Source organism: Sceloporus undulatus, chromosome 5 (assembly GCF_019175285.1).
Source record: "Sceloporus undulatus isolate JIND9_A2432 ecotype Alabama chromosome 5, SceUnd_v1.1, whole genome shotgun sequence".
NCBI classification, from domain to species: Eukaryota; Metazoa; Chordata; class Lepidosauria; order Squamata; family Phrynosomatidae; genus Sceloporus; species Sceloporus undulatus.
Window position 1 is genome coordinate 82,216,418 of NC_056526.1, and position 22,266 is coordinate 82,238,683.

At 40.2% G+C, this 22,266-nt stretch overlaps 1 protein-coding gene across 4 annotated transcripts in view; it reads left to right on the forward strand.

Annotated features, from left to right (window-relative positions):
* LAMB4 (laminin subunit beta 4) overlaps positions 1 to 1,673 on the forward strand; it is a 59,496-nt gene extending 57,823 nt beyond the window's left edge. For 2 of the 4 annotated variants that reach the window (XM_042470732.1, XM_042470733.1), the window contains one exon: positions 965 to 1,671. In XM_042470732.1, the coding sequence (XP_042326666.1) occupies positions 965 to 1,104 (140 nt within the window). In that variant the 3' untranslated portion in view covers positions 1,105 to 1,671. Of the gene's footprint in view, positions 1 to 964 lie in introns of all 4 variants that reach the window. The other 2 variants (XM_042470728.1, XM_042470730.1) reach the window with 2 other exon arrangements.
* Positions 1,674 to 22,266: the final 20,593 nt, after the last annotated feature.

The window sequence follows — 22,266 nt, forward strand, 5'->3', positions numbered from 1 at the left end:
AACACACTGGGTGACCCTGGGCAAGTCACACACACTCAGCCCCAGCAAATCCCAAGATACAGTTGCCTTAGAGTCGCTGTAAGTCGGAAACTATTTAAAGGCACACAACAACAACCAGGGACGTAGCCAGGATTTTGGGAAGGGGTCCAGACTAAGTACCACCATTATAATGGGGCTTGGGTGCGGCGGCATGGCAGCACACACCATTCATTTTATCTAACGGAAGGGGGGGTCCGGACCCCAAGAACCCCCCCTTGGCTACATCCCTGCAACAACAGTTGCTGTAGGCTATATTTCACAGAAAGAAACTGGTAAGACCATCTCTGAGTATTTCTTGTCAAAGAAAACCCTATGAAATTTAGGGGCTGAGCATAAATCCATGGGCAGCTTTAAGGCAGAAAGCAAGCAATTAGGCAACTGCTTTGTCCCAAATAAATATACTATTTCCTTTATTTTTTTTCTGTAAACTGCTATTTTCTGCTAGTAGTATGGTGTCATCTGCAAATCTTAAACTGTTGGTGTTCCTTCCTTCCAATTTTCATGGCTCCTTCCTCCAAATCTAAACCTGCTTAGGAAAGAAGTGTGCTTAGGCAGGTTTACAGTTGAACATTAGGAAAATAAAAACCATGACCACAAATGATTTACATAATTTTAAAGTAGATGATGAAGACCTTGAAATAGTTAAAGATTTTCCATACCTTGTCTAAGTCATTAATTTGAATGGAGACTGCAGGCGGGAAATCAGAAGAAGGCTAAAAGTTGGAAGGGCAGCTATGAAGGAACTAGACAAGATCCTGAAGGGTAAAGATATATAACTGAATACTAACATTAGTATTCAAAAGTAACTATCCATGCTCTAGGTGAGATTTTCCCCAGTGCGAAAGGCTGATTTTGCATATAACTGAGTCAGTCAGTAGGATTTTATTTCACTTATGGGATTTACCACATTATCTTTTTATTTCAGATTTAGAAAAGAAGGTACAAGATTTGAACCTGATTAAACAAACTAAGGCTGATCAACTGAAACAACTGGAAGATCAAGTGATAGCCATTAAAAATGAGATTACTGAGCAGTCAAACAAATATGCTACTTGCAAAAGTTAAGAACCTGAAATGACCGGAGATGAAGAATGAACTTTCTGTAGCTGTTTTGTAACTATGAGCATTTAATAGATTGTATTGCTATCATAACACTGAAGTGGAGTTGTATGCTTATTGCAAACAAAGGAAGGAATGCCCTTCTTACAAGGAAACATGCCTAGGTTTTGCCACACAAGTAAACAAGATCATCAATCAGGCAACATAAGAGTTAGCTTGATCAAACCAAGGAGTCCATCTGTCTTAGTATTCTGACACTCAGTAAGCTGTCCTTTATGAACTTTGTTGTCAGGGCTAGTCCGACTCTTAAGCAGAGTCTTGTGTATGTTGGAAGGCAAAGCTGTGGGTGGAAAACACCCTGCCCTGTGCTCCCCAAAATAATCTGCTTGCTAGCATTGATCTACCAGGACAGGCTTCATTACAGATTGGGTCAAAAATTAGTGGCATCTCTCAACTCACGTTGACTTTTACCATGTAAACTGAAGGGGAAAACTTGTACTTTGATTGGGGAGCTCAAAATCTCTCAGTTCTGTGGCATATAGTTCCAAATGGGTTCTTTTAAACACCCTTCTGAAACTTTGGAGCAGAGAGCCACCTGAAACCTTGGAGCAGTGGCAAATTCAGTGCCCTTTTCCTGCAATTTTTCTGCTCAAAATGGTGTTTGACAAGGTTGCATTTTGCTTAGCCATGGGTTTGATTGTGCTTATTTTCATTAAAACATTTAGACTGCTTTTAATAAAGTTGGAGGTGGGTTTAGGAGTGAAGGGAAATGGGATCATGCGAGCTGACCCTTCCTTGCTCAATTTCCATTTCAACTAAGAAAAGCTTCCAAAATATAATCTTTTTTAAAGGAGCCACAAATTACCTGTTCTCAGAAAAGGGGAAAATATTTCCTGTAGTATACATACTTACACCTTACCCATACCAATACAATCCTTTTGTTGGTGTCACAAGGACTGAGATGAACTGTGGTTCTTGGTACTCATTCAGTATCCACGGTAAGGGAGAATCATGTCTGGGTAGAGAAGGTGGTACTCCTGCATCCTGGGAATTTATTATTTTACATATTAACATAGGGCTTCTTTTCACTACTGCTTTCTGGAGTATTTAATGCATGGTGGTAGATGAAACAATAATAAGAAACTTATTTTTGTTGATGTTTATTCGTGCTTTGTAGGCACTAGAATAATATGTTGTGCTGCTGCTCATCATTACTTGCAAATTAAACAAAAACCCATTAGTGATACAGTACCTTTATTGGCCAACCGAAATGCACAATATACTTGTTGCAAGCTTTTGAAGCTCCATGAGCTTTGAAAGCTTGCAACAAGTATATTGTGCATTTCGTTTGGCCAATAAAGGTATCACTGATGGATTTTTGTTTGTATTTGTTAAATGACCAACACAGCTACCCCAACATGTTTTTTTTGCAAACTAAAGATCAGGATAACTTCATACACACTAGATGGCAGCATGTTGCTACTTCAAAATTCATTCCACTTCTGTAGTACCCACAAACAGATTGTTGCGGTAGTGTTCGTTCAAGTCATTTCTGACTTAGGGCAAACCTATCACAGGGATTTCTTGGCAAGATTTGTTTAGAGGGGATTTGCCTTTCCCTTCCTCTGAAGATGAGAGTATGTGACTTGTTCAAAGTCACTCAGTGGGTTTTCATGGCTGATTGGAGATTCAAACCAGAGTCAGACCAACACTCAAACCACTAGACCACACTGAAACTCATGCCAGCATGCACAAACTAAAAATATAAGACCTTCATCCAGTTCTTCTGTGAAGGAAGTCACAAATAAGCCTCTGTCTAGTGACTTATACTAGTGGCAGTGTCAGATTCACAGAAGTCCCTTTTTTGGCAAAGGTATTATGGCAGCACAGGGAGGCACTCCAGAAAGAGAGAAACTTTCCAGCTCTTCTTTCACCAGTAGAGTTATACTGTCCAATAGAATCTTCTCCCTAACAGTATTTCTGCAAAAGGAAGCTAATTTTGTTTCCTATAGCTAAACCAGAACCAGAATAAAATAACATAAAATATAAAATACATAATAAAATAAATAAACAAAATAAAATATAAATATAAAATAAAAGCTAAAATAAAATAATAAATAAATAGAAGATAAAATATAATATACAATAGAAAATGGTGGCGCAGTGGTTAAATGCCTGTACTACAGCCATTCACTCGAAACCACAAGGTTGCGAGTTCAAGACCAGCAAAAGGGCCCAAGCTCGACTCAAGCTTGCATCCTTCTGAGGTCACTAAAATGAGTACCCAGACTGTTGGGGGCAAATTAGCTTACTTGCTAATTAGCTTACATGCTGATCACCGCTATGATCTTTGGTATAGCGGTATATAAATAAAACAAATTAAATTATTATTATTAAATTACCAGTAATAAATGATGCACTATAACATATAAAAATAAAAATAATTTTAAAATGAAATCAAATGCAAAATATAAAATATAAAAGAAAATAAAAAGAAAAACACAAAACTGAAGCAAATATATAATATATAAGAAAAGAAAAGAACATATTTAAAAATGGGAGTGAGATCTTATTAGTGTCCCATTTTTGCAATAGGTCTCATTAGATCAGAGAGAAAGCGGCATTCCTTGCAGTGGTGCTTAAGAATATTTGAAATGCTAATTTCAGGAATGCTATTGAAACTACAGGTGTGCTACTTCTAAAATGATATTAACATCAGGCCAGAAAGTGTAGGTTTTCTGTTTCATCTCAACTCAAAATAATTTATGCCACTGAGTAGTTGGAATTTCCTGTAAGATGGGAAAGCCACACACTGTCCTGGCTCTTGTTCTGACTTGGCTTTTAATTTGAAATCATTACCATGGCACTAGACTTGTTGAGAAATGATGAGTTGCCCCATTGATGGTGATGCCTTCCAGCAAACAGATTTTGTTCTTAGATTATTGGGCTGCCAGATGTAGAACTGAGTGAGTTATAAATGTTTCCTTCCTCCTACAAGCTATAATGTTGGGAATGTTGCCTGAAACATTCCTAAGCAGCCAGTAAGCTTAAGAGTTTGCTCTAGGAAAGATAAAACATTCACAGGGCAGCCCTGGTTGTTTTATGAGCTAAGATAGTAGCAGTCTCATCTATAGTCAGTGACAAGGGAATTTATAGCAGGCATGGGCATACATTAAAAGTAGTTGAAAAGCATTCTAATTGTATGTCAGGAATAGCCAACGTGCATCGTTGCAAAAGCTATGAAACACAACTTTGGTTGGATCTATTAAAACACCATCACCAAAGGAATGCAAGATATGTGTGGTTTAAACAGATGGACAAAATAAGCAGATGGGGCGTTCAGATGACGTAAGCCTCGAAGCTGGCTGGAAACTGCTCTCAAGCCTTCCTACAGGGATAAAAGGCTGACTAAAAAGGAGCTGAATTGTGCATATAAAGGAGTGTATTTAAAAGGGACGGAGCTGCTGTACCCAAGCAGTGAGGGTGGCAATGCCCAAAAGAGAAAGTGTGACACCTTTCATGGAGATGAGTACAACATACACAAAACAGACAGTCCAAGAAGGGGCATGGGGTGAGGGGGGGATGAAGATGGGGCATGATTGTACCTTGCCAGCATCTGCATGGGCATACCTCTGCTCCAATGCCCTGTCCCAGTGAGGCACTGCACATGTGAACGTGTGCAGATTCACAAGGAGGGCCATCCAAGGGGATGGCAGTTGCTGACTGTTAAACCTTGCGAAGATGCACAGGGATGGTGGGGGGAACAGTAAAACAAACAGCACCCGGTGGTGCAGCTTGAAGCTTTGCTGTGTGGTCATGACATGGGCACTCCAGCTGCCTTGGGAGCAGATGGTGTGGTTGGTGGGGTTTCAATGTGGCTTCAGAAAAGGCAGCTTCAAGCTACTTTTTCCTGCCTGTCTCTTTCACCCCTTTATTCCATTTTTAAAAATCAGTATGTACAGCTCCCTTCTAAATTACTATTTGGAAACACTTGCAACTTGAGGTATGCGTGTTTCTGGAACATATACAGTCGGCCCTTGACATTCGCGGCTTTGACACTCACAGTTTTGATTATTCATAAGTTCATCACGATTGACACACACACACACCACCTCCTCTTCCTCCTCCTCCCTCCCTCCCTCCCTCCCTCCCTCCTTCCCAGGCTTTTCCCCTTGGGGGGAAAAAGCCTACGATGAAGGGAGCAGCCAGGAGTGTGTGCACCAACATCACTTTCCCCAGTGTGATAGCCGGCTCACCACAGTCAACTATTATACCAGAGAAGGCAGTAGCTTGTTATCACACCGGGGAAGGTGTGGGAGTGTGTAATGGCTCCCTCCCTTCTCCCACTTATTTGCATTTCTTCCATTTTCGCAGGGTCTTGCACCCCTAACCCCCGCGAAGGTGGAGGGCTGATTGTATAGAATTGGAGCTTTAATCAGTAAATTAGTCCTTTAAAAGTATACTTGATTAATCAGCAGTGACAAATTTTGAGGGTATAAATTATGGCATAGCTAGTTATTTTTCAAGTTATTCTGGAGTGTTAGTGTAACAAACAAAACACTTTTAAGGGCATTCTCACAAAGAAATTGTTATTTTTGTTTTTTTTCCAGGCTAAATCAGTCCCACATACTTTTACCTATAGAACTCAATGGTTCTTTTACAAGTAAAAGCTGGCAGAGGACTGTACTATGATTCAACCAACTGCTTTGCGTTATCTAAAGAAAGACAAAGAGCAGAAGGCTCCTTTTGACAGCCATCCCCCCACTTTGGGTAGTAGAGACTGGGTCTGGTTTAGATTATACGTTCTTTTTAATTTTTTAAAAAAATCTGTAGTGGATTTTTTTGTAAAAGGAAAAAGATGGAAGAAATTATGAGAGAACCTAGGAGGTTACAATACAAGTGGGGCACAACAATGTTGGGGCCTTCCCCCCACTAGCACCCTCAGTAAAATGATGTGAATAGGGCAGGGCCATTGCATAACAAGAACTGCATCTGGAAGCACTCTTCATTATATTAAAGTATTCAGAGAGAAACACAGCTAAGTTGTCTGTATTCTAGATAATTTGGTATAATATGTGCTGGTAGAATCAGGGTCAAGAACCATTATCTTATTTTATCTGATCAAAAAGGCTCTTAACACAGAGTTGGAGAATGTCAGACTATGACCTAAATCTGACTGTAAGTCCCAGCTATAACAGATTGGTTCAATCAACCGCTGAAATCAACTTTTATCATAAATCCCATTGATTTAATTGGTCTGCTTTAGCTGAGAGTACCAACTGAATTTGGCCATTAATTCTAAGAGTAATATAGTATTGCTGGATAAAATTGATATTTTGTCCTTAGAAAGTGGGCCACTGCTATTACAGTTTTACCTGTTTACACAAGGACTGGGCCAATAGTTTTTTCAGTATCACTGATGGCGAGTTGACTCTCTTTCTCACTTGCTATATTTTAAGTGTGCTGAACCTTTGGCCTGCTAGATGATTTTGGCCTACAGCTCCTATCTGCCACTCCCAATATGGCCAATGGTAAGGGATTGTGGGAGCGGCAGTCAAAAACATCTGGAAAGCCAAAAATTCCTTCTCTGTACTATATTTGTTCCATACTGTGTCCCTAACACACATTTTTAACATGCAAAGAGGGAAGAGGAGCAGATTGGCTTCATTCTCCAAGTCAGTTTCACTAGTGACATTGTTGCTGTGTGCCTTTAGGTCATTTTTGACTTATGGCGACCCAAAGGCAACCCTTTCATAGGGTTTTCTTGGCATGTTTCTTCAGAGGGGGTTTGCTGAGAAAACCTCTCAAGCTGAGAGAATCTGGTCACCCAGTGTTTTTTGGGTTGTGTGTGTGTGCAAGCAGGAATTGAACCCCAGTCTCCAAAGTTGTAGTCCAACACTCACACCACTACCCCACACCGACAGACTAGTGACATTAACATAAATTTTACCATCTCTTTACATAAATGGCACATAACAATTTATATTCATGTTATTAATAATGTGAAAATTGTCAGTGTGGCATAGATCATAGAAAGTAAATGGAAGAGCTAGTGAAACTCACCAAAGTGCAAACTCACTTTGTTAATTTTATTTCAGATTAGCAAGAAGGGTTTTTATACATATCCCAATGAGTTTTAATTCCCATCAATGCTTGATCTCATTTGGAAAAAGAAAGGAAAGAAGGGCACAGCTGCCTCTTCTTTTCTAGATAGCAAGGCTACCACTTTTAAACTAGATTTTAGTACTAAACCAGATACCGGATTATAGTACAAAAACTGAAATACCTGTACTGTTAAACTCATACTGTACTACAAATTGATTTTCTGGAGGTGCCTCATTCTAATTCAGGGACAGGAACTATGTGTCTCCTCAGATGTTCTTGAAGTGCATTTTCCAGCATTTAGCTAGGCTGGCTATGGCTGCTGGGAGTTGCAGTTCAATAACTGGAAGGCTGCACAATTCCAACCCCTTAAAGAGATAAAAATACAAGGTGCATAAAAGAAAGATTGAGAGGCAATGTAGTATAAAATATTCTCATGACCTTTCAGATGACCTAGTGCTTGCGAGACCTCCTAGGTCAGAATTTTTGAACACCTGGTGTTAGCTATCTCAAAGTTCTTTCACACACAATAATTCTCAGGACTCACACATTTCTCCCCCTCACCCCCATTATAAATCTTGCCTTTCCCTGTTAATTCCCAGGAAGCATCAACAGTCACAGTAGGAGGGAAATGCTTTCATCTTACACAACACTTTACTTACCAACATTTATTTACCCATGTTCCTTTCTCCCTGCTGCAATGTTCAAACCTCTTGGCCTAATGATTAAACCCATATGCCTCTTTCTGCAGCCTGGGGAGTTTAATAATTAGGTCAAATGAGTAGGAGGAGAGGCTGGGAAGTGGCTACTAGACCCACACTGCTATGCTCTCACCCTGCGTTTCCATTCCCACATTGATGGATGAAGAAGCAAAAAAGATTATTTTTAAAAACAGTGCCATAATGAAAAATTCCTTCTCCTTCTCACTAAGATCTCCTCCTATTCCCACACAAAATCATGGAAAAAAGAAGAAAATATGTTAAAAACAGACCCTATGTAATTTATGATTTGTTGTTGTTCCCCACCTCAACCCATGAGGAGAGGTGGGTAAGAAAAAATATCATCATACTTGCTATTTATGGGACTTAAGTTTATACACAGATTCTAGAATTCACATTTGGGTTCTTGGTATCTCAGCAAAGCAGCATCATAGTCCTATATGAAACAGCCCTCAGAAGTAATTCCCATTGTAGTGAATGATGCTTGTTCCTACAGAAAAGGTATCTACACAGAACTGCAGCTTGGTACAGTATTATCATTATTATCTATGTAAGTAAGGTTATACGCTTCTCGCTCTCAACAGTATGCTAGTGTTTTGCAGACCGCAGAAGCACTCACTTGAAAGCATGCTGAAGAAGCATGTAAATGGAAGTCAACATGGTAGGAAGCCTGGTCAGAAATCATAGGTCAATAAACAAATAATGGAGTTCCTCTTATATTGCTGACTTCTACAACAGAGGCACTTTTATCAGAAAAACTGCAGAAGAACAACTGTTATACATTTTACAATAAAATCCACTGAGTTCAAAGGTTAATGTAGGATGAGATTTCATTGGCAAAATCCAACCTCAGAAAGCAGGCTCTTCTTGCTAGAAAACCCATAACAACAGCCCTACATACGTTTTCTCAGGAGTAAGCCCTTCTTGAGAGCTAGCATGGTATAGTGATTTGAATGCTGGACTATGACTTTAGAGATCAGGGTTTGATTCCCCGCTCGGCCATGAAAACCCACTGTGTGGCCTTGGATGAATCACACACTCTCAGCCCCAGCAAACCCCATGATAGGATTAACTTAGGGTCACCATAAGATGAAAGCAACGTGAAGGCAAATAACAACAACAACAACAACAACAGCAATGCGCTTTTTCCTTTGGCTACAATACTACATATATTTAGGGTGGTCCCACTTAACCAGTGGGCTAACCATCTGCGGATTAAAGCACCCATGGATTACCCACCCTATAATTGTCAATGTCAGTGAATGCATTAGGCTGCATGTATCCTGTCGCCATTTGACTATAATGGCGCCTGAACAGGCATATTTTTTCTCATCCTTGGAGCTGGGGGAGGAGGTGAACCAAATCCCAGTGGATGGGAAGTGTACATTGTACTTTGTACTAAAGACTGTGTGTCTAAGATAGACACTTTTAACCAGCACCTTAAAGACTAACTATAAGTATCTTAAAGGCACCAGATCCCATCTGATCTTGAAAGCTAAGCAGGGTCAGCCCTGGTTATTTCTTGGATAGGAGACTTCCAATGAATACCAGGTACTCCAGGCTCTATTTCAGAGGTCGAAACTAGCAAAACCATCTCTGAGTATTCTTTAGTCTAAGAAAATCTTATGTTCTTCATGGGATTACCATAAATCAACAGGCACATGCTCAGCACACACAACTTGAAAGCCACATGTGGATTAAATAATATCTAAAGACCTAACACAGCCTAGAGCTCACTTCATTTGTATACATAGCATAAATGCAAGGAAGAGGAATGTTACCCTCAATTCAGTACTTTGCCTGCCTGCTTAAAGGGTTAACTAGTCTTGGCTATCTATGACTTTTAAGAGCCTTCTTTGCTCTCTCTCTCTCATGACTCACCTCAAAAACATGTGGCCAAATCAATGGGTGACTGGCCTTCCCCCAGGCTATAAATATATACTGTACACACAAACAGTATCTAGTAAGCAGACCTTTCTCCCAATGCTGCATTATCTTCCTATAGTTGTGTATGGGCATGCTAAATTGTTTAATGAGTGCGAAACTGTATGTATGTATGTATGTGTATGTGTGTGTGTATAAATAAAACAAGATTTTTTAAATTTTTATTTCATATTTTAAACATATATAATCCATAACATTTTCCATACACACACACACATATATATTCTTACATCCTAATACATTATATCTAAATATATTTTATATACCACCCCAGTGCTCCCCTTCCCCAGAACCATTACCATTCTTGTATTCCATCCAAAATTTCATTTCATCTCGTGGAGATAATTTTCCATCTTCTTTTCTTAATGCTTTTTCAATAAATTTTCTCCATATCTCAACAAAATCATTTATTTTCCATAGCCCTTTCCTTACTTTCAGTTTGCATGTTAATTTGTCATTAATTGCTAATTTCCATACTTCTTTATACCAGTTCTCCAGTTCTACCTTTATTTTTGTTTTCCAAAGTCTTGCAATGATTACTCTTGCTGCTGTAAGTAAATTTGTTATCAATTCCTTTTCCTCTTCTTTCCATTCTTCAACATTATATAATGATAACAAAACTATATTTGGTTTTCTATCTATTTTTATATTCATAATATTTTCTATTTCCACAATCACATTCCCCAAAATTTTTGTACATATTTACATTGCCACCAGATATGCATATATGACCCTATTTCTTGACAACCTCTCCAACAGTTTTTTGAGTTATTCTTATCAATAGTATATCTTACTGGTGTCAAGTACCATTTCCAAATCAATTTATAGTAATTTCCTTTAATCCGTATTGATAGATTTTTCAAATGTCTTTGTTCCCAAATTTTATTCCATTCCTTATCACTTATTTTACACCCTAATTCATCTTCTCATATTCCTTTCAAAGTGTTTTCTTTTATTTCCTTTCCTTTATTCTCCATGAATATTTTATAAATGTTACTGATTATTCCTTTCATATTCTCATTTGCCTCCATTTCTCTTCCTTTCTGAATTATTTGTTCAAATTGTGTGTATTTTTTCTTTTCTACATTTCTTTTCTTCCAATTTTTAAACCATTGTAATATTTGCATATAGTAAAACCAAGACCTTTTTATTCCCTAAAGTTTTCTTTTATATTTTCTTCATCTACCTTTATATCTATCCAATTTTCTATTCTATCTATTTTTCTTTCCTTTAATTCATCATCTAGCAAACCTCTCAAATTCTTTGGAATTTTCTTTCCATTATTATTGGTATTAATAATTAATAATAATTTTTATTTTTCTATTTCCCGCCTCTCCCTGCGGTATTATCATTGAATCTTCATTCATTAATACTTTTTTTATATTTACTCCATATTTCTAATATTTCTAATATACAAGATTTTTACATTTGCCAATACTGGTTTACTTATAACCCAGATGGGAACGTGAAATGTGTGAAATAGTTACACAAACTCCAGGTTGTTAATTAATCCAGCCATCAGTTACAATTGAGGTGCACCATAGGGTAACCATAAGTCAGAAAGACTTAAAAGCACCCAACACACAGTTGTCAATACCACTAGATTTCCCAGAGTGCTGAAGCAGCTTTGACACTAACTTCTCTTGTGGCATGAATTCTCATGAACAATAGCTTAGATGGGTTGTCGTGTTAGATTGTTGAATTTAAAAAGCCAACAACAACCCAGGAAGGAGCCCTCTTAGGCACATAAAATTAAACATTTAAGAGTCATTCCTCCATATCCACCAACTTTTTATTCATGGATTCACAGACTGACAATAGTCCCACAAAAAAAGAAAAGAAAATCAGTTCCAAAAAGCAAACCTTGATTTTGCCATTTTCTATAAGGGACACCATTTTACTATGCCAATGTATATAGTGGGACTCAAGTATCCATGGGGTTTGGTATCCTCAGGGGAATACTGGAACAAAATCCAAGCAGATACCAGGGAACCACTGTATATCTGTGCATTCCTTGCCCAAAGGAGGGCAACTAAAATGGTGAAGGGCCTGGAAACCATGCCCTATTGATGAAGGATTTAGGGAGCTGGGGATGTTTAGCCTGGAGAAGAGAAGGTTAAGAGGTGATATGATGTCATATTGAGGAGGGAATTAGCTTGTTTTCTGCTGCTCCAGAGACTAGGTCCCAGAACAATGGATGCAAGCTCCAGGAAAAGAGATTCCACCTCAGCATTAGGAGGAACTTCCTGACAGTAAGGGCTGTTCGACAGTGGAGCACATTCCCTTGGAGAGTGATGGAGTCTCCTTCTTTTGGAGGTCTTTAAACAGAGGCTGGATGGCCATCTGTCAGGGATGCTTTGACTGAGATTTCCTGCATGGCAGGGGGTTGGGCTGGATGGCCTTTGTGGTCTCTTCCAACTCTATTATTCTATGATTCTATGAAAACCTTAGAAAATTCATGGAGTCATCATATGTTGACCGACGACTTGAAGACACACATCATGGCCCAAACATTTGCAGAATACAGCCTTCTTCATGAGATGTACTACAAAAGATTTCACCCAAACCATAGGAAGAACGTCCTGAGGGTAACAGCTCTTCAGCAGTGGAAGAGACTTTCTCAGAGCATGGTGGACTATCCTTATTCAGAGATCTTAAAACAAGGGTAGCTATCTTTCAGGTCTGCTTTAGTTACATATTCCTTCATAGCATGGCTGAAACAATTAACTCCTGTCCCATGACTCATCCAGGATGTATTCGCGATAAGAGCGGCAAGAACTGATCGCATTCTTGAGATTCCAAGTTTTTTAACAAAAAGCTGTGAGTGCATAATTGTGTGACTTCAATGTCACTAGAAGGGAAGGAGAAGTGAAGTCTCACGCTGACAAACGCATGGGATCGTGCAGTGACAATGTGTCCAGTGATCGCATTGGTCACTGGACACTGTATTTTTGCATAATTGCAACCATTTGCAGGTTCTACCCATGAATGAAAAGTGATTGTTTTAACACAGGTTAATAACAGTTTGCACACTGCATCATGCAGTCAAGACTGTTGCCAAATCACAACCATGCCAACTGGTTTGTGCTCTAACTAGTGTGATACACTCGTATGATTCAATTCCCAGCTCAGCCATAAAACCCATTGGGTGACCTTAGGCAAGTCGCATGCCCTCAGCCTCAGGGGAAGGCAATGACAAACCTCCTCTGAACAAATCTTGCCACAAAAACCCCATGATAGTGTCGCTTTAGGGTCACCATAATTCAGAAATGGCATGAATGCACACCACCACAATAACAACAAACAAAATCTAATTGTTTTGTTGGAAATTGACCACAGGATCTTTCTACTCCAATTCCACCAAATCAGAAGAACATAGCAAACAACAAGCGAAGGGCAAGGCCGGAACATTAAAGCAAACATATAAAACCAATGAAACTATCATCATAATTCTGCTGAGCAGCCTACAATTAAAAAATAAAATTTCAGAAACCAAGTCGGACAAGTGGTGTTCAGTGTCTAAACAGCATTGTCATAATTTCCTCCTCAATTTGATTGTGAATAAAGTTCACCAACAAAACTTTTAAAGGAGCGGGAAAAATAGCTTTCACTGAAATCAACTAAAAAAACTTACTTCTGAGAAGACAAACAGATATATTTGGTCAGTCTTAAGTATACTTCCCAGATACTACAAAACAATAAGGCAGGTTTACACCGCCATGGTTCAATGCTATGGAATTACAGGATTTGCAGCTTGCGGGATTTTCAGCCTTCTCTGTCAGAGAGCTCTGCTGCCACAACAAACTACAAATCCTGGGATTCAATAGGATGGAGCCAGGACAGTGAAAGCAGTGTCAAACTGCATTAATTCTGCAGTGTTGCCGTAACCCAAGTCTCACTAATGGGGAGTACTTCTAAGTGAACTATAGGTTTGGCCTGTTAATTAAATTAAACACTGACAGCAACAAAACTGACCTTTTAGGCATTTAGGATTTCTGCATTATACCAATCAATAAAGGCAATTCTCTCGTTCAAAATAAGTAAAGCCTCCCAAGAAGCCAAAAACAATCTGCCACTTTGATCTGATTCTGGGGGTATTTCTTGTGCTTTGACTCAAAAGGCACCATCCAGGTATTCCACTTTCCCTTCCTTAGTGGTTTTTCTGTGGTATGGAAATAGCAAAGAAATGGTGGAAAAACACAGAACTGCCTCAAATGTAAGATAACATCTTTACTCTCCCCCACCCCCAGTCAAATTATCTGAATGAAGCAAGGAGATTGCACAATGAAATCTTCATCTGAAAGCACTCCAGCACTAAACAGGGGCAGAAAGGAGAGGTGAAGGAAAGCCCTTGAAAATGCACAAGGGAAATAAAATCACTTGACTCAAGACACTGAAATTGAATCACCTCTGCTTACACCACACTGAAGTTATTCTTTCTGGTAGCAACGGTGTTTATTCATACAAGCCACAAAACAAAAAGGGCATATGTTTATTCCCTGATGTACAATCACAAGACTTGTGTGCTGTGCGCGCGTATGTATCTGCGCTTTCAATTTACCTGTCAATTTATGACAATCCCATCAATTTCATAGGTTTTTTTAAGGCAAAGAATATTCAGAGGTGGGTTTGCTAGTTCCTTCCTCTGAAATATAGGTCCAAAAGATCACGGAAATGATCCAGTATGAGACCGTTTTAACTGCTCTGGCTCAATGCTAGGAAATTCTGGGAACTGTAGTTTTGTGTGAGACATTTAGCCTTCTCCATCAGAGAGCTCTGATGCCAGAATAAAGTATAGTTCCCAGAATCTCCTAGCACTGAGCCAGGGCAGTTAAAGCAGTCTCAAACTGGATTATTTCTGCAGTGTGTTTTGGCCTATAGCCTATACAGTATATATATTTGGTGGTCTCCCATCCAAGTACAAACCAGGGCTGGCCCTTGCCATTCAAACTGCAGTGCTCCAAAATGTTAATGGAACTACTGAAGTTTTAAAATGCTGTTGAAGGTGAGCCTAAATCTTGACAGCATAGCTGTGTTAGTTAGTAAAAGAATTTCTTCTTCTTCTTCAAGTACTTGGCACCTTAAGAGTTTCACAAACTCTCTTTAGTGCAAGTGGATGGCAGCCCACTCCATCAAGTGCTAATCCAAAAGGTTACACCACACCACGACGACTGTTAGGGGTATCCACATTGCAGAATTATACCAGTTTGACACCAGTTTAACTGCCATAGGTCCTTCCTGTAGAATCTTGGAGTTTGTGGTTTTTGTGAGCCATTTAGCCTCCGCAAGTCGGAGAGTTCTGGTGCCTTCCCAAACTACAAATCCCAGGCTTCTGTGAGATGGAGCCAGAGCAATTTAAAACGGTGCCATACTGCTATAATTCAGCTGTGTCTTTAAGGCACCACAGGTCTTCTCTAGGTGTGCATCTACTACACTGTAGCAATAATGCAGTTTGACACCACTTTAAATGCTGTAGCAACAAAGATACTCACTGCCCAGGGTGCCATTTATTTTTAAGAACGAGTATTGAATACAGATGTGACTTCAAGAATCCTTGACAATATCTGAAGCACTGGGTCAGCTGCATAAGCATCAGAAGTTGGACAGACCTTGTAGTGAGTAAGAATGCATTTTAGCTATCAAGGCTCCATCCTATGGAACCGTGGGATTTGTAGTTTTTCTTTTGCCTTCTCTGCCTCCCCAAACTGCAAATCCCAGGAGTCTGTTGGATGGAGTCATGGCAACGGCAGATGTTTGGGGAGCAGTGGCGTCACCCCTCTTAGGGTGTCACCTGGTGCAGTCCGCATGCCCTTTAGGGATGCCACTGCACTCCAGAGAGATGGCCCTCCAGCCTCTGCTTCCAAACCTCCAAAGAAGGAGACCCCACCACTCTTAAAGGCTGCCTATTCCCCTGTCAGGACATACTAAAACAAATGACAGTACCTGGCCATAAGGAAACCATACTTGCCCATAGGGAATCATCATAAGGAATTACTTGCCCATAAGGAAACATAAGGGAATACTTGCCCTTAGGGGGATCATAGGGGAATACTTGCCCTTAAGGAAACATAGGGGATCATAGGAAAATACTTGCCCCTAAGGAAACATAGGAGAATACAGTACTTGCCCTTAGGGAATCATAGGGGAATACTTGCCCTTAAGGAAACATAGGAGAATACTTGCCCTTAAGGAAACATAGGGGATCATAAGAAAATACTTGCCCTTAAGGAAACATAGGAGAATACTTGCCCTTAGGGGGTCATAGGGAAAAAACATGCCCATAGAGAATCCTTGGGGAATACAAATCCTTGGGGAAGTATTCTGCAATTCTCACTATATTCCCCAGTGATTCTCTAGGGGCAAATATCCTGGAATGCTTCCCTGTGGGCAAGTATGGTTTCCATAGGGGCTGGTCCTTCCCCTTGTCCCCCATTCCTGTCAGGAGGGTCCTTGCTCAGGCTGAGGTGGTCTCTCTCTCTCTCTCTCTCTCTCTCTCTCTCTCTCCCCTCTGCCCCAGGATGCCTGCCTGGGTCTTGGAGGTCAGTCCAGAGGAGACCCCAGGCAGGGCTTGAGGGCTGAGGAGGGGTCTCTCTCTCTCTCTGGAGCCCACCCTGAAGGCTCCCTCTCTGCCTTCCCGCCCTCTCCTTCCCTGCGCTTGCGTCCGGGAGCCTCTCCCCTTCCTCCCCTTCACTTTGGGCTTCAGCCTCCAAGGAAAGCAGAGGGAAGGAGGCAAAGAGAGAAAGAAAGAAGAGCCCTGGGACTGACTTCTCCTCCTCCTCCCTGGAGAGAAACAAAAGGACGGGGACTGAGTGCTGCTTGCCTTCCTTTCTTTCTTCCCTTCACCCTCAAGGCAAGAGGAATGAGATGAAGTCCCTCCAGGTGCTTCTGGGATGCTTCCTAGGTAATTCCAAATCAATATCAATCAATCAATCAATTAATCAATACTGTCTTGGGCAGTGCTTGGGTTTGTTTCTCTTTCATTCCAACTCTTTTGGATGTTTCAGGGGTCTGAAGAGGGAACTGTAAGCTGCGTCCGCACTGGACAACTAAACCACTTTGACACCGCTTTAACTTGTTGTCTGGATCTTTGTCTGAGGCTAACAGCTGGAAGGATTCATTTCTTTTTAACCTGAGTCAAATGACATGCATGGTTTCATTTGCTCCTCACTTATTAGTCTTTACAACAACCCTGTGAGGTAGGTCAGGCAGACTGTTTTATATATATATATATATATATATATATCTTGATCAGTGCAATAGCCAATCCTTACTCCTCATAACTAACTTGTACTGCTCCTGTGTTTACATGTTTGGGGAATATACTATGTTGCAACCTTTCCAGCCTGGTTCTCTTCAGATATTCTGGACTACAACTCCCATGGTGGGTCACCATTGGCCACAGTGGGCAAACCATCTGAGGTGGATCAGGGGTATATCCACACTGCAGGAACAAAGCAGTTTGATACCACTTTAACTGCCATGACTCTATCCGACAGAATCCTGGGATTTGTAGTTTGGTGAGGCACCGGAGCGCTCTGACACACCAGGCGGCACCAAACTACAAATCCCAGGATTCTACAGGATGGAGCCATTGCAGTTAAAGTGGTGTCAAACCACTTCATTTCTGTAGTGTAGAAGAGCCCCAAGAGAGTGGTTCTCAATCTAGATGGTGGGACTTCAACCCCCAGCAGTCACCATGGGTCAGGGATTCTGGGAGTTGAAGTCCCAACATCTGGAGGGTTAAAAATTAAGAAAGTTGTAATAAATTAATACAAAGCAACTAGATTCTGAAGAAATAATGCTTTAACCGTCAAATACACCAAACAGATAACATGAAAATCTCAACTGAATTTAAGAAAGCAGGAATCGCTGAAGAAATAGAGAATCAATGTTATATTGAAAGAAGTGGTTAAGTATAAGAAATCGTGTCTCACTTCACAGAGAAACTCAAGGAAATCACAAAAGTGGAAGAAAGGAAAAGTAAAATTCATTCATTAAAAAAGACATTTATTAACAAAGTGAGTTGAGACAACAGCCATGATCTTTAGTGAATTTAAGTTTGTATTAAACAGACATGAATGAAAACTTAATCACTTTTATTTATTGTAAAATATAATAAAAATGAAAGTTAAAAAAGTTGGTTCAGGTGCTTGTCTGCAATGTTTCAAGAGATCCTTCCACAAGTGATGCTAAGAACGGATTTCTGTATGGAAGCGATTGCTGATGTGTGGACATTAAAGCTGGATAGGACCATTGATAATCATAAATATAGTGTGGTGCAGTGTGGGCAATTGAGGTTCTAGTACACACTGAGCTATGAAGTTACTGAGTGAACTTGAACACAGACAATCTGCCTGACCTACCTCACAGGGTTATTGTAAGGACTAAGTGGTGAGTAAAGAACCATGTATGCCATTTTGATTAAAAGTCAGATTTGATTAAAAGTCAGGAATGTAGTTAAGAAGCAGGCCAATTTAGTTTCACGTTGGATGTACAAAACTGGATATATCCACCCAAAATGGGGCTATACTCCTTATGCACTGGGAAGGAGTATGTCTCAGTGGTTCAACAGGATCCTATGTCTGGGCAAATAAGCAAAGGATTGGTTACTCATGAAAATAGGGTCAGATCTGATTCATGAGAAATGCAAAACGGATTCAAACCCATTTGAGAAACATCTCCCAGTCTACTCTGTTATACATTCCAAGACATCACTGGTGGCCTGCTATGAACAGAATTGGAGCCGTTCTTTTAAATAATCCTTCCCATCAGGTATTGAAATTCATACTGTATTTGTAAAACTACTGGCAACCTTGCTAATGCACATACGCAACGCAGGGGTGTAGCTATGGGACAGGGAACACGCACGTTTCTCCCCAAACAGGAATTCTGCCCCCAATGTCATTTTCCTGCAAATTCTTGCATGGCAGTAACTTAAAGCTTCAGCTGAGCGCTAGAAACAATTTTGACATCTAAGGAAAAGAGGGCAAGCAAGCAGAGTTACCTGGGAAAAGTAAACACAGCAAATGTAAGAGTTCTAGGTGTGAATGATTTTTCACCATCTCACTCTTTGCAATGCTAGAAATTTAGGAACTGAAGGAAAATATTCATTGGGGTTGGGAGATTTCTTATCCTACCTACCCCCCAGTACTGCCCTTCTTCAGTTTAGTAGTGGTAGCAACACACTCCTAGGCATCCCTGCTCAGAAGTAGGTCTCACCAAGACTGCATTTGTACTGCAGAATTAATGCAGTTTGATACTGCTTTAACTGCAATGGAATGCTGGATTTGTAGGTTGTTGCAGCACCAGGGCTCTCTGACGGAGACGGCTAAAAGTCTCACAAAACTACACATCCCAGGCAGTCAAAGCAGTGTCAAACTGCATTATTCCTGCAATGCAGATGCAGTCCAAGTCAGGGGAGGGGTTATCTCTAAAGGTGCACAGGATGGCATCCTCCTTTCATACTGGAACTTTGTGCCAGATTCCTGCTCTTTCTCCAAAGTCCTGTGACTGTAGCACTCCTCCTCCTTGCTGTGTATGTGTGTGCTTCTCCCCAGAGGAAGATTGGTGTGGATTTTGAAAGCGGCCTCCTCTGGCGCCATGTGGCTTTAATTGCCTGCTTGTTCTTTGCTGCTGGAGGGTCTTGCAGCTGGATTGTGTTCCCTCACTGGACATGAGAAAGGCGGGATGGAAGGAGGGAGGGAGGGAGCGTAAGGGGACCCAGATGGAGTCACCCATGAGAAGAGATAGAAATTGGTGGTGGTGGTGGGATATATAGATCTCTGTTAGGGGAAGATTCTCCCCCAATACGTCATGTTTTGAGTTATTGCCTCCTTTTGAAAAGGAAAAACATGCAAAGGTTTCAGTGCCATATAGCCATATCCCTGCTCATTGATTTCAAGAATTCAAAGACATAGCCATGTTAATCTGGAAAAATCAGTCTTCAAAGGGATCTTGCAGCACCTTTGAAACTAACTGGAGAGAGAGATGTTGGGAGCATGAGCTTTCATAGACTTGACAATACTTCGTCAGCTGCATTTGGTAGAGTACAAAGCCCAGGGACGGACCTATATAGCAGTCTCTGTATGAGAATGTCCATAGCAATGTAAAACTGTGTGGAGTTTGTGTGAAGATGAAGCAACAAGTTCAGTTTTAATGGGATGGTCATTGGGGGACAAGGCAAGGATGTTGCCTAAAGCCAAGGTTAGTAGATAACCATACAAATGAGTATTGGGATGTCTTATGGGACCCAAAAAGAAGATGTGATGAACTGGTCAAAAGAACTGCCATAAAGCTGGGGGTTTAGCTAGTGTTATAATGTGTGTAATGTGCCAGGAAACCATTGTCTCTTTTCAACCCACTGCTGATGGACTGCCAGTTCATCACATCATCTTCTTGGCTCCCAGATCCCAAAACTCATTCTTATGGTTATCTACTAACTTTGACTTTAGGCAACATCCCGATCACCATTCCGTTGTCACCTTTAAAAAAATATTTTCAAAAATGGCAAAACCTTGATTTTGCCATTTTATATAAGAGACATTATTTTACTGTGCCGTTGTATTTAATGCACTTGAGCATCCACAGATTTTGGTATCTCTCTCTCTCTCTCTCTCTCTCTCTCTGTGTGTGTGTGTGTGTCCTGAAACCAAACCCCATTGGATACCAAGGGCCCACTATATATGGACTAAATCTGATGTTTTGTTATCAGCCTTTCATTCGTACTCAAGAGTTTTTCTTCTTCTCCTGTCTCCTATATCTCCATCCATACATCCCAAAACTACTCCTGAGCATCCTACTGTCCACCACTGGAAACACATCTGATCTTGTCTGAATTTAGACATTAAGCAGGGTTGGGCCTAGTTAGTCCTAGGGTAAGAGGATGTGACCAGTCCATACCAAGGATCTCCAGGTAGGGCTAAAAAAATAAGTCTAACTGATACTTTGGTGCACCATTGCTACCAGTCAGTTGAACAAACTGCTAGTTGGTCAAGATTTCATTCAATACAAGGCAGATTTCTCCATAACATAGCAGATGTGGGGCTGGCTGCAGGAGGAAGGGGTGATTTGGATACAGATCGATGCCTTTTCCTATCAGAAGTGTCCTGGTGCTTTAACAATTCAGTAAAAAACAAAACAAAACCAGAGATTCAGGGATCAAAGTGTTTATATATTACTTAATCTTCATATCAGGATTGGTTATGCTTGTTGAATTGTTTGCTGAATATTATCCATGATAATAAAGATGATGAAAGACTCCGTCCCTCAAGCTCAGAATTATTTGTACAGTAAAGATGATAAAGAAAAAAGAGGGCATCCCTTTGCCTCTCTTGAGTCTTCCATCCTTGCCCTTACTGAGGAATTTGGCCAAGAGGGTGAATGATAAAAGAGAGATTGCAGATAATTGGAGAGTGACAATTGTGGGTTGAAACATATGTGTCCACTCTCTTTTCTTCAGTACAATTGGATATATTTAAAAGGAGAAAAAACAGGAGGATGGTGATGGCAATGGTGATAGATATCACTTTTCAATGATGTTTTTCCATTAACTACAACAGGAGTTCTAAGCTCAAAGGGCTAGTTAAGCAGTTAATGTATCTCTTGGTTACATTTTTTGCTCCACATGTGCCTAGGCTCGTTTCCTATCTCAGATGACTTATTATATTTATCATGGATGGAAAATTGAAGTCTGCAGTGGCCCATTTCTCAGTTTGAATGCATCCTGCTTAAATCACTTTCTAAAGTTTTCATAATTTGGGGTCTAGCTATGTAGTGAAATGCTCTGATTACTGTTTTGTAACCCTGGTGCTCAGTTTGTGCTAACTAGTTTTAAAAGCAAACATCACACCTAAGACAGGAATGGTTTAGTGAATTGTCTTGGGATAAAGGGGATTTTATGACCAGTGTATTGTCAATTAGCTTGATTCTAGCTTTTTACACAGCCTCAGGGGCAGGCAATGGCAAACATCTTCTGAACAAATCTTGCCAAGAAAACTCCATGATATATTTACCTTAGGGTTGCAATAAGTCAGAAATAACTTGAAGGCACACAACAACAAAATTAGTGAAGATGGGAACTAGACTAGAATCTTTGATTCCATTTTTAACAGGAATTGCTGACTTAGAGGAGAAAATGTGCATGTGAACTGGGAAGTGAATACTGACAGGTATCCATTCTTTTATTTTAGGTAATGGTCACATATTACAAAATATCAAAAGTACCAGAAAACATAATGTCTCACTTAAACCAGACTATACTGATCTGCTGTTCTGCTTATTTTTTTTTAAACCAAGATTTAGAATCATTGTATGTAAAGTATGGTGTTCACCTCCCATGGAAACATTACCTTTCTCAACCTGAACTTCTCTTGAACTTATTCTCTCCTTCCTTTTTTTAGCATCT